The sequence below is a fragment of the Scleropages formosus genome, chromosome 21 (assembly GCF_900964775.1).
Source record: "Scleropages formosus chromosome 21, fSclFor1.1, whole genome shotgun sequence".
Taxonomy (NCBI): domain Eukaryota; kingdom Metazoa; phylum Chordata; class Actinopteri; order Osteoglossiformes; family Osteoglossidae; genus Scleropages; species Scleropages formosus.
In genome coordinates this window covers 16,417,341-16,434,117 of record NC_041826.1, presented here as the reverse complement: position 1 = coordinate 16,434,117, position 16,777 = coordinate 16,417,341, and the positions used below count along the sequence as shown (strand labels likewise).

The 16,777-nt window shown below is 41.1% G+C and overlaps 1 protein-coding gene across 3 annotated transcripts in view; it reads left to right on the top strand.

The window, feature by feature from the left end:
• The window catches only part of LOC108920937 (copine-8), a 50,091-nt gene extending 35,101 nt beyond the window's left edge, over positions 1 to 14,990 (top strand). For 2 of the 3 annotated variants that reach the window (XM_018730061.1, XM_018730062.2), the window contains exons 13-19: positions 3,684 to 3,730; positions 3,999 to 4,180; positions 5,864 to 5,991; positions 8,413 to 8,515; positions 9,875 to 9,932; positions 10,354 to 10,427; positions 12,726 to 14,989. In XM_018730061.1, coding sequence (XP_018585577.1) covers positions 3,684 to 3,730; positions 3,999 to 4,180; positions 5,864 to 5,991; positions 8,413 to 8,515; positions 9,875 to 9,932; positions 10,354 to 10,427; positions 12,726 to 12,914 — 781 coding nt within the window. In that variant the 3' untranslated portion in view covers positions 12,915 to 14,989. Of the gene's footprint in view, positions 1 to 3,683; positions 3,731 to 3,998; positions 4,181 to 5,863; positions 5,992 to 8,412; positions 8,516 to 9,874; positions 9,933 to 10,353; positions 10,428 to 12,725 lie in introns of all 3 variants that reach the window. The other variant, XM_018730060.1, reaches the window with a different exon arrangement.
• The last annotated feature ends 1,787 nt before the right edge of the window (positions 14,991 to 16,777 follow it).

Below are 16,777 nucleotides of genomic sequence, written 5' to 3'. Positions count from 1 at the left end.
GCTTCATTCATTGTCATGGTGATCTAAACTCTGTTATGGCAGAGCATTCCACTATACCTGAGTACGTAGGGTCTGGGTACCACTGGGTGCTGGTGGACCTATACTACCTGTTGCCATGGTTACAACAGAGTCAGTTACTAATGTTAATACTCCACTACTTTGCCAACCTCACCTACACAGGGGGTAGTGGGATGGCTTCACAAGTTTTCTCACACAACCTCGCATCATGGCAACGAATTTTGATTCATATTTTATGTAATCAAGCACCCACGGTGGATGCAGCTAAATACAGGGCATGGCCTGGTCCACTTAAAAGAGCAGGAAATGTTTCTGGCCTTTGATCAGGAGGGTTACATTTAACAGAACAGTGTCTGATTTGGTGAAGCCCACTGTTCCCTTGTTAGCTGCTAGCCCTTTCTGTAAGCTGTCCTCCGAAGGGACGCCAGTGGGTTAATTAAGGTTTTGTCCTGTTCTGAATTTGCTCAGTTGTGTCTCCACCCAGTGCCCTAGAAGCTGTTCTGGAGATAAATGAATTACTTCTAGAGAAGGTGCTGTATCGTGGCCCTAGTAAAGAACTTCTGTCTTTGTGCTCTTTTGTGTCCTGATTCTGTATATTCCACTGCCTGCCCTGTGTTGTCTCTTTATGACAAAGCGTGTAGGGTTCTTTCATTCAGCTTTTCTTCTACATTTTGATAGCTTTCAAAGGACTTTTATGCGATTGTATAAGAAAATGACACCAACAAAACCCTAGGGATATCTGCAACATCTACTCATATTTCCTCTTTGTGCTTGCAACAAGTCCACTATTGTAAGTGTTTCATGGAATCTTCACAGTGCTGAAATTGATTGATTGAGTAAAATGCATCCTCTACTTGCCAAATCAATCATCTTTTCCAAACCAGTTTTCCAGCCCTGATACCCTGCTGAGGTGGTAGGTTGTAACTTTGATGGACATGTTAATCGAAATGGGTTTTAGATTCAGGCTGAAAAAGCAGTTGTGTTCAATATACAGTTGTGAGAAAAAGTTTATGCATCATTTGGAATATTATGGATTTGTGCCTGTATGCCTTCTAAAGTATTATCTGATCTTCATCCAAGTCATAATACGTAAAGTCTGCCAGCTTAAACAACTGATGGAAAAGGATATGAATCTCTATGATAATAACACCTTGAAAAGAAGATAATTGGAATCAGGTGTTCCAATCAATGTATCACTTCTTCCAGTCGAGTTAAGTTGCTATGACTTCCTCCTTAATGGTTCCAAGGAGTTCCATTTGATATCTCTGAAAATACTGCATTGTGTACTTGGCACTATTTCTAGGAATGAGGCCACAGTCAATGATGCTACATAAGGCGCTTACTTATTGTTGACTCACACCTCTTTCATTCCAGACTCAAATAGTTATTTATTGTTGATGTCAAGATGTGTTCAGCTGTATTCTCCCAGTGCGTTTTCCTGGCAGCTGTTCTTCATGAGATAGTGTTTCAGTTTGCAGGGCTTCTACTCCCTGCTGATCAACTTCCAGCAAGATCACTTTGAGGGATCACAGCAGGTGTTTTGGGTCCAACATATGTTTCCCTCATTTCGTACTTCCAGAAAGTTTAATATGCTTCTCTTCTACTGCTTTCCAGGATACTGTTAATTACATGTTGGTTGTAATCATACCTACGGAATATAATTATTAGTCAGATCTTCATACTTACCAATCATCATGGTGGTAATGCCTAAACAGCAGATACCTGAGCAAGGTAGGGCATGAATATACCGTGAGCTGGTGGATGATGACACCCTGACAGGGTTTGGAGCTAGCATGTTGGACAGCTCCCCAGTGCTTGGTCCTGCCAGGTGATAATAGAACAATGATGGTCAGCTGCTGCCAGTTAAAAAGAATTAGGAAGTACTTTAAAACAACTGGCCTGAGGGCTTCAAATGCTGCTTAGAGAGTGTGTGGTTTTGAGTTTTTGTTCTCCTAAAAAAAGAGGGCATATTGCTGCCTGTCACATCCCCACCCGCACCGCAGTCGACAGCACCCGACGACGATCAAGTGCCTGATGACAATTAGAGCACTTGGCTTTAAAAGACCCTCCTCGGCTCTTCTGTGCTTGTGGAATCTCAATGAGGCAACTTCTCCTTAGTGCTTATGGCCTGAGTGCTGTTATTCCAAGTCCCATTTCTTTGTTCCCCAGCTTCTGACCAGTTGCCTTGTCTCCTGACTACGTCCGTGGATCCTTGCTTCCACTTTGACCCCTCGAATCTTGACAAATGATCCTGCGCTTGGGTCCAGCCATCCCCACATGCTCTGTTCCACATGACACTGCCTTCAGTTCTTTTGTGGGGTTTACCCCCCTTTTTTTGGTAAATACACCATTTTGTTGGCCAAACCTAATGTCTCTGATCCTATCCCTGTGGTACCTCCACCGCACAACTAACAACAATCTGTCACATACTAAGCACCTGATGTTTGTATTGCTGGGATGAGTGAGAAGCAGGGAGACATTCCTCTGAAAACAAAAGTTGGTGGTATTTTTTCTTTTTTGAAATTCAGACAGGGAAACTTTTCTAAAGGGAACCATTTTCTTCTTTGACTGCAGTTTATATATGAAAGATAGAAATTGTATAGCCTGCTTAATTGACTGATCATAGGTACTATGCTTGTTGTGGCCCAGGTGAATAATGGGGAAGATAGTGTGAAAATGCAATGATGATTTAGCCTGTTGGTCTAGTTGTCACATTTCCCCTCTCTACATTTGCTGCCATCCACACTCTTTCTAACCCTCTGCTGTAACTCTTCCCTAACAAGACAAGACATCTCTGCACTTCAGGCCTGGCTTTAACCCAGCAGACCTCAGCCACTCCTCACAGGGTGGTGCTTCATCCTCTGCTGCTGACTTGTGTATCGTCTGGGTAGCCAAGATGCTCCAAGGCTGGGGAGGAGGACATGCCTACATCCCTGTGTCCTTTGGAGACTTTGACCTATGGCTTGGTCTGCTTCCAGACCAGTAGCCCAGGGTGGCATTGCACTGCACCATGCTTTCAAAAAGGTCCTTTTCAGGCTGCTGTCTTTTTATACCCTTCCAGCATAGTGCTGTTATATTCTGTCTCATGTTGGTGGTGATTCCTCCATTGGTTGCCATTCTGTTTGACCAGGTGGGTTCAAGGAACATCATGGTCTCTGTGGATTAAACTGCTCTTTAGTGCTTTGTGGAACAGTTGTACTGAAATGTTTATCTTTTTCTATAGATTTATTTATGTACTTTCAGAGAATAAGAAGCATTGTGTTCATGTCTTTGATGAAAGATGCCATGGTGATGCATTGGGTACCACTGGCACCTCATCTTTTTTTTGGGCTCTAATTTGTAGTCTGGGATTGAATGTGATTTGGTATGTGTGGAATTTGCATGGTCTTCACATGTTGGCACAGGTTTCCTCTGGATGCTTCAGGTTCTTTTTTGAATTCAAAGATGTATTTCAATTGAACTGATGCCCCAAGTGTAACTGACTGACTCAGTGTCCTGTAATGGCCTGCTGTCCTATCCAGGGTGTACCGCACCTGGTGTTTTATTGTCTCAAGGCTCCCATGACCCTGTATTGAATAGGTGGTTTCTTAAAATATGTGGATGGATTTTTTTTGTTTGTTAGTGTTACTGTTTGATCAGCCAAATTTCTTGTTTGGTTTTTCCAGAACACAGATAAACTTCACAGTGGCAATTGATTTCACAGCATCAAATGGTAAGTGCTGAACATATCAAGCTGATGAGTACAGACTGAAGATTATTTAAATATATGCAGATGAGTAATCAACTACCATTCAATGAAAAAAACTCAATGAAAGCGATAATGATAATGACTGTGCTGTTGTGAGCTGTTTGCTGGATTGTCCTTGTAAATTCATGGCAGAGTACCAAGTGGAGCATCATGTCCTCAAACAGGTGAGGTATTTGTCAAAATGGGAGTCTGTGTTCTTTATTTCTTCAATGGTCCTGTGTATCTCATGCAGGTAACCCTTCCCAGCCCACATCGCTCCACTACATGAGCCCGTACCAGCTCAATGCCTATGGCATGGCACTGAAGGCTGTGGGCGAGATCATCCAGGACTACGACAGCGACAAGATGTTCCCTGCCCTGGGCTTTGGTGCCAAACTGCCACCTGATGGCAGGGTCTCACATGAGTTTGCCCTGGTAAGTTGGGCTTCTGATATACTGTTTTAGGACAGAGTCATCTCTTCCCACTAATTTGCTTGTATTGTATGAATGGTCTTCAGATCTGGTCCTGATGGATTTTCAAATGTCTCAGTGAAGAGATGGAGTGCTAAACAAGTAGAGCAAGAATTGGTTCGTTTCAGTACTCAAGAGGTCAGGTACAATGAAAGCCTGCAGACTGTACAGTGCTCAGAGATGAAGAGTGAAAACCTAGACCTTGAACTATCAATCTTGGTTAGCAGCTCCGTGCTCCAGATGTTTGGCTTCATGTTTTAAGTTTACAGATGTTCACTTATTGACAATGAATAGCCTGAGGAGCAAGGGGATAAAGCTGCATTGGGTTGCAGATGTGCTAATTTGAGCATTAATAATTTAATAAAAGATTTGGAAACTTTACTGATCTTGGAATAGTTCAAACACAGGGAAAAGAATGCTTAAATAACAGTAATGGTTTTTCATGCCCAGTGGAGGAATTAAAGGGATTAATATTTAGATCTCAGCGTGGGTGCTAATTTTCATTTTGCTTTATGGCTTAGATGAACATTAAAGGGATATTTTGCAATTTGTTACATTTCACACAGCATGCTTTAGTTTGCTGTAATGTATTTCATTGAAAGATATTTTACCATCAGAGGACAACATGTACTGTGTATATAATGAAGTCATTGCTTATAAACAAAGAACTGTCCTTGTCTGTCTTAAACAAAAGAGCAGTGAAACAATGATTCATATTGCAAAGATTTAAAACTGTTAAATTATTATTGATAATAAATTGAATTCTTCATTCAATTTACTAATGCATTTCTCTAAAGCTAAATATCATTATTTACCCATTTGTAAGAATGGGTAATTCTATTGGAGCAGAGTAAGAGCCTTGTTCAGGGGTAGGACAGCAGGAGATAGGATTTCAACCTGAGTCCTTCTAACTAGTATGCTACCTGCTACCCAGATTCAGAGCAAAAACATGTACTTCAAGAGGAAGATTTTTTTTTTTTTTTTTTTCCCCCCCCCTCCAGCCATATGAATGTCAAACTGAGAAACTAAAAAATTATCCCAATCTCTTTCCCCTTTTGTAGAAGTGCCTCTCATGCTGCTCTCTGTTTTGTCTCCGAGGTTTGTGTTCATGAGTACTGTCTTCACCCTGGCCGTGCCATTGTGATCCCACAGTTGTTTTCGTTGTCCCTCTTTGCATTCCTCTTGGCATGCCCATGCCCTCTGCCTAAGGACAGCTATAAACTGTATGAAGGACAGCAAATGCCATGCTGTGTTCTTAATTGACAACAGGCCCCAAATCCATCTGGGTGTGCAGACTGCACGCAAGGTACCTCCTGAAGTGAAAGGCATCCGGCGCTTTTTGATATGTGTTCACACCCAGGATTCGTTTATCCAAGCGGTTAATTGTGTCCGACAGTTTGCTGGTGGAAAGAGTTCAGATTACTGAAAGGAAAAAGCAAGGAGTTTTGATGGGTATCTTTTATTGCTTGTGGTTTTTTAGGCATGTGAGAGCCTGGCATCCAGCCACAGCCTGTTTTTGTCTCTAGTTGAAATGTTCAGTCCTCTGGCAGGGATGGCCGATCATCTCAGGCCTCCTGCAGTTTATGCAAAACGAGGAGGCAGAAGTTAGGACATTATGGATGAAATATTGGCATGGCATTTCCGCAGAATGGAAACCCACAGAACCCTTATTGCCATGGGATCGATGGTGTCATGGAGGCATACTACCAGAGCCTGAAGTCTGTCCACCTGTACGGACCCACCAACTTCTCTCCTGTCATCAACCACGTTGCCAGGTAAATGGTGTTATTCACCTGTCAGGCAGAATGCTAAAATAATGAAAACTTTTTTAAAACAACTTTTCTATGCAAAAAAAAAAAAAAAAAATACTTTTTTTGACATTTTCTAATATTCTGACTTTGGTTCATTGTTTGTCTGCAAAGAATAAAGAAGCAAATACCAAAGAAATGTAGCCATACTTCAGTTTAAAATTGTTTATGGAATTTGGCTATAATCAATATTCATTGCACTTTATATGTAAAGTACTTTCTGTCAAGCATACAAAACAAATGTTTTAAGGATTGGTTGATATTAGTTGGCAAACTAACCAAATACTGGTAAAGTGGTGTAGGTATCTTGGTAACAGAATTCTGCCAGGCTGTCATTATTCTGGGGCTTGGTGTCATAGCAGGTTAAGCTGGAGTTTCACAACTCCTGAGCTTATCGGTGGGATGGGGTTTGAGTCCAGCTCAGGGTGTGTGGAGTTTGTGTCTTTCTCCTCAGACATGCATGTAAAAAGGCACTTTTGAACAACTTCCATTCCTCCCTTGTCATGGAAACAACACAAATGATTGCTGTCAGTCAAATTCAGCTTGATGGCACTTCCATCCATCCATCGCTGTCATTAAATTATTATTCCAATAAGACTGATACCAAACTACTGAGTTTCATTTTCAACTAATTTACATATAAAAATTGTAGCAGTGCTGCATGGGAATGAGCTTCCTACCAAACAACATCTAAACTTTACCACTGATGTATGCCTGTGAGCTCAATATAGAACTAAGCATTATTTAAGATTCAGAAATTATTTATGCTAATGAGTTTGATATCCAACGTGCACACAATTTAGCTGTGACTTATGCTAATCTGGTTGAGGCTTCCAAATTCATCCGCATTCATGTGCATCAAGAAAAATTGTGGCCATTAAGGAAAGCCAGCTTGTCGAGGGCTTTCCAACACACCAAACAATCTGCTTTGTGTCTTAATTCATTTTATCATCATTAAACTATTGCTATGACACGTTTATAGACTTCAAATAGTAGAGGTTTTGGAAGTGAAACTCTACAGGTGATCAGTAACGAATACGAATAGACTTGACCTCCCTTGTGGTCTGCGAAGTGAGAAGTTATGTATTAGCAGGGGGTCTTGGGAGCTGGTACATTTACTGTCAGAATGTCTCACCGATATGTCAAATTAACACAGTAGCTACAAATACTAGTTAGCGTGTCATTTTCTGTTTACTGTGCTAAGATGGATTGTCGCTGTATAAGTTAGTTTGAACATGTTCTTGGTGTAGGTACTTCTGAAATGCTCTGGACCTCACCTGTGCAATTGCTCATATTAAACCTTTTGTTCAAGTCTACCCCCATTGTCTTCATGAGTTCCACGACAAAGTGGTGCACTAGATTTGGATCTGGTATTGAATAAGTATCATTGCTTTACATTAATAAAGCATAGAATCCACTTGTTGTTCAGCATTATTTATGCTTAATTGCTAGTTACAAAGCAGGCTGTAGCAACCTCCACATGTGCATCTTATGACTATAATGGACTTGACTCTTGGAGATGTGGTAACTTGAAAGAACACAGCATTCAAGTGTTCTTAGACTTACTTCTTTACGAGCTTTGGCTTTAATTAACAAAAATTCAAGTGCAGGCACTGACAAACAACACTCTGGGCAATGCTGTCGAATGGATTCGGGAGTTAAATGTCAGCTTGCTTTTCCTTCTCACACGGTGTGGTCATGGGGGGTTGTTGAAGAGATGCCTGAGCACCGATGAGCACACACTAACAAGGAAGCAGGTTGTGCGGATCACGGAGCCACAGTCGTTAATGCCATTCAGACGTCCCCTGGCTGCTACTGCTGCGGTGCCACGCTCCTCTAATCTAATTCAGCTTTGATCCTCTTCTTCACGCGCCCCTGCGCTCACTTCATGCCCACAGAGTTCAATAATGCTTTGGCTTCCTGGCCTCGTGTTGTTGTAATTTCATTACTGCTCAGTTTGTCACTCTTCCTCTCTCTGTGACTGCGTACTGATCCGTGGCCCTTGCTGCATTGGACTACCAAAGCGATGGGAAACAATGCGCTGTGGTCGCGGCACTGGTCCATTTCACTCAACCAGCTGCTGCTCCCTTTGAGTGACCTACATAACTACTTCCATAAAATAATGCATATTAGGAAATATCAACAATGTTTGCAGAAATCGTTTCCTACATTATTGCAAAGATCCAATGGATGTAAATACACATGTATGTTCTGAACAAGTATTATTTGCAATATAATATGCATTACCTTTATCTTCTTTTTATTTACGCAAGTTTTTACACAGGGATTTCCAGGAAATGGCTATTGTGAACTGAGAACTTCTACGGGCAGGTCTCCAATTGTCTTCTTAGTGTAACTGAAGTCTTTTACCCAATTTTGTGTACTCAGGTATGCATCATCAGTGAAGGATGGCTCACAGTACTTTGTCCTCCTCATTATCACGGATGGAGTTATTTCAGACATGGCCCAGACCAAGGAGTCCATTGTTAATGTAAGATTTCCAGTTGGTTGGTGGCTGTTTCTGAGTGTCATGGTCCCCTTGCTTTGTGTAATCAGTCCTTATGGGGTAGACCTAGTTTGTGTAGATTTGGAAACAGATTAGGAATATTAAGTTGTATTTATTCATTTGGCAGATGCTTTTCTCCAACGTATCATGCACTGGTTATTGACTACTTTTTTGTCTGACACCTTTGTCCAAAGTGACAATACAACACTAGGAGTGCTGCGCTAAGCTCCCAACAGTCATTCACCCTTTTATACAGCAAAGCAATGCAGCACTGACTCACGCACCCGTACACACACTCCGGGCAATTTAGATTCCCCGAGTGACCTGAAAGACATTTTTATGGGATGTGGGAGGAAACCAGACCACCGGAAGAAAACCCACAAGAATATGGGGACAACATGCAAAATACACACACAGTGAATTAGACTTGAACCTACGTTGAATCCCATTGTCAGGAGCTCTGTACGAAACCAGGGGTACCTACTGTGCCACTATGCTTCCCAGTTTGCAGAAGCAACCTTGACACTTAGAGGTCTAAAGGAGGGGCTTTCTGTTACATCTTTGACCAAGTAATGAATTAACTGAGTTGCTCATTTGAAAATCCAAGTGTATAAAATTTAATGTAATTCAGAGTAGTTAGCCATGTGATCGGTATGGATAAGGAGGCCTGTAATGGTCATAGTGTAATGTGAAGGATGAGCAGCAAACACTGCGAAGGCTGTGCAGCCCTGAAAGGCGAGTGATACGGGGACTCCGTCGCCTCACAGAACATCTGTCATGATTCATTTTGCTTTAAGTCATCTCTCAGCTTATACCTCCAGACATGTGAGGCTAACACTCAGAAGTCCCAGAATGCACCCCTGGCATTTAGTGTTATGGTTGTGCTCTTGCTCAGACTCATTGCCCCGCCAGGACACCTACATGGTGGAACTTCATTAATAAGTTAAAAAAGACCATTTAATGGATTGGCTTTCACTGCTTCTTTAAATACTCAGTAATATAGTAACAGAGCGAGATTGTGTTTTACACAAAAGTGTTTATCAGTTTATTGCGCCGTGAGATAGGTTTGTATATTCATAAAGCTTGAAGGAGGACAACTCAGTCTCTCAGATTGGCAGAATGACTGTTTATATTGGGGTCAGTGCTGTGTCTTGAGGCTGTGCAATTTACATACCAGTACAAACAATTTTAGTCCCCATGAAAGAAAATAATAGAATATGCTGTTTGGCCTGTGCAATTATTTGTTCCCTGCTTTTAAAGGGTAAGGAAAACATGGGAAAAGTGAATTGTTTAAAATTCTTTATCGCTGTTTGTCTTTTTTTTTTTTTTTATTAAAACCAACAGGCCTCCTCTCTACCTATGTCAATTATAATTGTGGGAGTCGGACCAGCAGAATTCGATGGTAAGGAAACAAAGATAATTCACTCAGTCTTCACAGTTTCTTTTTTTCCTTTTCTCCTTCCCTTTGGCTCCCTTGTCCCTCATTTTTAACGTTTGCGATTTAACTCCTTTCAGCCTCCGTCCGCTTCAGACAAAAACATTTTTTGCAAATGGGAGCATTGCCCTCCAGAAATGCATTTAATTCTACAGCTGGCCAGAATGCTTTTCCAAACATTGATAGTAGCTGTGTTTCTGTGATACGTCAACATCGTTGGTCAATGACTCACTGAGCTTGTTTACATCCAGCAGTATTTGTATGGTTTGTGGCTGGCCAACGTTGACATTTATCTAGATGGATAGGTAAAAACTACAGAGAAAGACTTTGTTCTCCCTGCCACTGGCAATGAATTCATCTGCTGATATTTCATGTTTTCTCTCTTCAGCCATGGTAGAGCTTGATGGGGACGAGATCCGGATCTCATCTAGGGGACGATTTGCTGAAAGGGACATTGTTCAGGTATGTCTTGTTCCACTGACTCTAGAAACCTGCTGTGAGCTGTTATCGTAATCAGGAGTGTCTGAGGAATTAATCTGAACAAAAGGTCAAGAAATATTTCTTTTGTTCTATATTTGCTTTAAATTTAAAGAAGGGCACACCTAATTAATGTACTGGAATGTATTAGTTTAAAGAATCAATACATTTGTTAAATGTAATTGTTATTTCTGAATTCAGTGCTGTATTGTGAAGTATCAGGGATAGACATATTTTGGAGTGTTTGTTGTTGCCTTTTCAATTCATCAGAGGATGTTGCTGCTAGTGGACTTAGTCTTTTATACACAGTCTGTCCTTTGAAATATCATTCACTTGAATCAATGGAAACAGTTGATCGGTGGAGTGTCGAAACTAGTAGTCTTTTAACACCTATAGTTGTGATCAAAAATATTGGCACTTGTGCACAAATTGTTTCAGTAATGCAACAAGCCTGGACAATCTCAGGGGAGCTAACCCATCTCCAGAGACCTTGATGTTCCTGTTTCCATCATACATAATTTTATCAAGAAATGTATGGCCCATGTCACATTGATCAACCGTCACACTGTTTCAAGCCAACCTTAAAGACACAAGGTTATAACAGTTTCAACTACCACTAGCTGTTATTATTTGGGGGTTATATGGAAGGAGACTCAGGAGGACCCCATTACTAGAAGAGAAGCATAAGAAAGCCTCACTGTAGTTTACCAAAACACACCTGAACATGCCGAAATCCTTCTGGGAGAATGTCCTATGAGAATATGGGACCCAATTAGAGCTTTTTGGTAAAGCACATATCTCAATTGTTGTAGAAAACACAGTAAACACAGCCTTCTTAACACCCTCCCAACACTTAAACATGGAGGAGGTTCAGTGATGTTTTGGGGTTGCTTTGCTGCTTCTGACACTGGGTGTGTTGAATGTGCACATAGCTCCATGAAATCAGAAGACTACCAAGGCATTTTACAGTGCAGTATCATACCCAGCTGTGTGTCCATCAAAGGTCCTGGGTCTTCCAAAACGGTGATAATCCCAAACACACTTAAAAAAGCATGGCAGAAATGGTTTACAACAAAACGCTGCACTGTTCTGAAGTGGCCAGCTATGGGTCCAAGTCAAAACCTTATTGAAAACTTCTGGAGAGATCTTAAACAACAGTTGGTGGAAGGAAGCCTTCAGATCTGGGAGAACTGGAGACTTTGCACAGGAAGAGTCATTTCAGAGTCGCATTAACCTCTTTGATGGCTATAGGAATCATTAGATTGCAGAAATTTAAACCAAATGCTGTGCTAATAAATTGAGTCTGGTGTTTCAATAATTACTGAATTATTGAAACATTATTCAGGGAGTGTGGTGGCACAGCGGGTTTGGCCAGGGCCTGCTCTCTGGTGGGTCTGGGGTTCGAGTCCTGCTTAGGGTGCCTTGCGACGGACTGGCATCCCGTCCGGGATGTGTCCCCTCCCTCTCCAGCCTTACGCCCTGTGCTGCTGGGTTAGGTTCCGGCTTGCCGCGACCCTGCTCAGGACAAGCAGTTTCAGATAATGTGTGTGTGTGTGGGTTTTAACTGTACCTTTTGGTATCACTGAATGATTTTAATAAAAAGTCAGTATTTCTGTGTTTGTATGATTGTCAGTGGGAGAAAGGATTTTATTCATTTAGATTGTTACTTATGAGGAATGAAGTATGGTTCACTGTATGGCTGGTACGTGAATGATTTAACATTTCTATTTGACTTTTTCTTGCTATATAAACTGTTGCACTCTAAAAATTGTTTGTAAGAACTTATTTATACAGTAGCTGTGTTTCTGCCCTTATTGTGTTACTCACATAAACTTTTAGATGTGCAGAGTAGTTCACTTAACACTGTATGATTATGTAAAATTTTAACGTGGTTCTGACTGAAAAAAACCTTAAGAACCTCTGTCTTAAGGTAAACTCCTTGGGGTACATGTCCTTAGGGTATACTCCTTAAAGTGCATTCCTTTATTGCATAAGGTTGTATTGTAGGGTGAACAGGGTAAATTCCTCTTGGTAAAGATGCTTTTAGCAGCAGGTACTAATGGTTTCAGCCAAGTGGCAACAGTTAGTATCTCCAATTCACACTTATCAAAACCTCATGGGAAAGACCAGAATTTTGTCTCCAAGACAACAAACCAACAAGCTGCCTCCAGCCGCTCTGTCGGTTATGGTCTTTGGTTTGTGCTAACTTGGTCATAGTTAGACACTCTCAGGGAGACTTGGTCCAACATGCTTGGCCTCTACCGTAATGTTTTTTCATTCCAGTTTGTTCCGTTCCGTGACTACATTGACCGAAGTGGGAACCACATTCTGAGCATGGCCCGTCTGGCCAAGGACGTGCTGGCCGAGATCCCAGACCAATTCCTGTCCTACATGAGGACCCGAGGCATCAAGCCCTCACCAGCACCCCCTCCGTACACACCTCCGGGACAGCCATTGCAGACCCAAATCTGATGGAAGGACACACCCCACCCCATCTGTGGTACGGGGAACTCCACCTCGCCCGTTGCGCTATGGCAACATAATGGATCAAGCCTCTCGTGGCAGGTGACAAAGGTTATGTTTACTTCCATTTTCCAACGTTCTACCGTCAGTATTCTCACAGGGGGCCAAGGCCTTGAACGTGCAAAGAGTCTGGAGCAGCTGGGAACTTGACAGCATTCATGGGACTGGCTGTTTCTAGGCCAGTCCTTGAAGGACGTCCCAGTACCTGTGGATCCAGAATCCCTCGACTGTTGTAAATAGAAGTCAGAATGCATTTTCTTGCTCTATCTCTCTGTATCTTTCTCCTCTCTGATTTGCTCTCTCTCAATGTTTACATGTTACTTAATGACAATTTTTACCATTGGGTACTTTTATAAGCCTACTTTAAATATGAATTTTACAAGTATTTATACTCCAGATGTATTATTCTTACTACAGGCATTGGGTGGCAGTGATTCAGGCTGTAATGAAGCATGCAGCATCATGTGCTTGCAGGAAGATGAGTGTACGACTACGGGGTGCTCTGTTTAACCACATAAATGCTTACTCTTGACTGTCACTGCTGTCTTGAACTGAAGGTGGCGTGTTTACACAAGATTCCTTTCTGACTGAAAACAAGCAGCTCAGCTAGCCTTACATTCTATTAGATCAGTTCCAAACTGAACTGGAATCATGGAGCCCAACTGTCAAAAACACCAGTAATTTTTTTTGTGCCACCCAGCTGTGTGTGCTTATGCTTATTAAAGTAATAATAGGCACATTGCATTGCTTCTTATTGATCTGAATTGCCAATGTGCAGCTCATGGTGTGAACTACTGAAATTGCCAGGTTTGTTATGTAAGCTGAATTTGAGGTGTTTGGCTGCAAGGTTTTGTCAAACAGTTTTAGCTGCAGTGTGATGGTCCTCGTCTAACTATGCACAGCTTAAATTCCTACCCCGAGGTCCTTCAGCCAGTGTGGTGAAACTGAAACCAAAAGATCCGCTGTACAGACACCTTACTCAAATTAAACATGCTGTTGTAGTTGCTGTTTGCACACACAGCCTCAGAAACAATGTAGCCAGGTTCCGGATTAATCGGACTCTGTTCCCTTCTTGGTTTTAAAAAAAAAAAAAAATTGTAAAAAATTGTAATTGTAAACAAGGGATGCTGAGATGGAAATGACCTGTCTGGATTACATGGAGCACTATTGTTGTTGTTACTAGACTGTAATACAGAGAAGAAGGAAGTGTCCATTAAGCGTTTTATTACTGATAGTAAGCTGTTGTGCTACTTACATGACGTCTACCATTCCCCCATTTTCATTGTCTCATCTTCCACAAACATGGAAACAAATATATATTTTACTGTTAACAATTTAATTCAAACACATACTGAGTCTTCCCAGTGCAGTGCAGACAGAAGCTTGCTTTTATTCAGTGAATGGCCCTTCAAGGTGACAGTTTACTTTGTTAGATTTCATTAGCATGGTACTGCTTGCTTCTGTCTCAGATGTTCAATCAAAGCACACCCACAGGCTGCACTTGTGATACGATGCCAGTGTGTTGCGCATTTTCTTTCCTTCTCTTTGCTCTCTTTGTACTGATGCAGGCACCACACATCAAGTCCTTGCATTCTCAGAGCATGTGCTATCTAGTGAATGCATTTACTGCATTCCAACATGGAGCCTTGCACTCGCAAACTTTGTTTACTTAAAATATCCAAATAATATATTGTATGCTTGTTATATCTTGCTCTAACGTGCACAATGTTTGCATGTTCAATTTTAAAACAGGCAGTTTCATTTCTAAATATTGTGTTTTGAAAATACAAGGAGAAAACAGTAAAACATGGCCTTAATTTCTCACTGATTTCTTGTTAGGACTTGTTCTATGCCTTCAGATGTTTTATATTTATATATGATATATAGTGTCAGTGCTCAGTTGCTTTGTAATGTATAATTTCTCTGCACAACTTAATAAAAGATTAGTCAGTTGTGTTTTTTCCAAAAGTGGCCAATCAGAGGTAGCATGCTGTAAAATAAAATAACTGATTGTCTGTATTAAACAACTATTTCTGAAACACATTTTGGAATAAATATTCTTAGTAAATATGGTTTCTGCCATAAGTGTGTATTTTGTCAAATGTGAAGCAAGGAAGTTTTTTTTTTTTTTTTAAGTAGGCTTGTTAGAAGGTACAAGGAACTGGGAGCTGGACTGCTTTAACTTTGAACTGCTCCTGCTGAAAATTGCACAAATATTTTATTGATGAATAACAAGGAAAACATGAAAACTGTTATGTGCAAAAATACATAGTATACATAGGACAGCACTTACAGTTGTGACATGGATTTTAAAGACAAGAAATTTAAACACACAGGTGTTTGGCCTCAGGCCTTTTTCTATGGGTCTGACACTCAATGGTGTTTAAATTTCACTTGATTAATGTCTTTATGGTAATACAGTAAGAACTATGAGTGCTGTCCTATGTATAGTTTATTTCGGTCGTTTCCAGAATATTCAGCACCCAGTTTGTTGTCATGGTGATGACATATTATTTCTCCTCTAATTTCAGTAAAGGTGCAGAAATACCCTAAAATAAATTGTAACATCTTAGTAATATGGACAATTAAATTGGTTAAAGGGAAAAGTAGCATACATACTGGCCCTCAGTAGACTAAGGTAATGGTTTACAGTTAGATGCCCAGATTCTGATTTGTAATTACTGGTCTTCATAGAGACATCTCAGACTCTCAAGCCTTGAGCTCTATTATCAGTGTTATGTACATACAAAAATGTGGTGCTGCCTGGTACAGCATCACAAAACAAGCATGTGTATCATCCTAGAAAAGTAGTGGGTTTTGGTACGTAGTGTTGAATATTCAGCATTTGAAGCCAATGGACACGTGTCCTAAGCTGGGATAAAGCTTGGATGAGAGCGCTGCCTTTGTGGCCTAGTGAAAAAGCCAAAAATGTCCTCTTCAAGGACGACTGTGCATTTGGAAGTCTGAGTTTCAGCAGGCAGCAGCGAAGAGGCAGCAAGTCACAAGATTCGGCCAAGGTCCTTTGCTGCAGACAGTCTCAAAGGGGCTAAAAATGTTCCACCCAAAACGACACTGAGGAAGGCAAAAAAAGGAACCGAATAAGTGAGGTAAGGAATGAAAAGGTTTTACAAGGAAAGAACTCCACATCTAACAGCAACCACGTTAACAAAGAGGGCTCAGTCAGACCCCTCCTGAGTACGGGTTCACTAGTCTCACTAACAATGCCCTAGATTTCACACCTATATTCCTCCATGTAGGGAACTGAGTATACACTGAGAAGAGATATTTACTGTGAGATTCACGCCTGTGGTACTGCATGGATTTGCAGCTACTCTCTCTGGATTTCGGGGTTTGTTATCACTTCAGCACCAAAGCACAGCAATTCGGTGGTGTTCCAAAGCAGCCACTGTGGAAAGTACATCTCCTTGTTTCCCATGGCTCTCTGAGTGTTGTGTGTGACAGGTAAAGAGGAACAGAAAAGGTCAGAATAAACATTTACAAATATTCATTTAACAGATGCTTTTCTCCAAAGCGACATACAACTTGGTAAACAAAAAGTGCACAGAGGGACATAAATGCAGACATGGAATGTACTGCCCCAATATATGAGTATATACAATATACTATGTGTATGTACAGTGCTGCTTGAAAGTATGTAAAGTCCTTGTGTCTCTTAGACACAGTATGTATAGATAGCTAGATAGATGTTTGTGCAGTAGTAGTGCAAGAATAACGCCTAAGTCTCCACGAACCACTAAAATATGTTATCTTCACTCCGTAAGTACAGTAACACTTCATTGCAGTAAATTGCC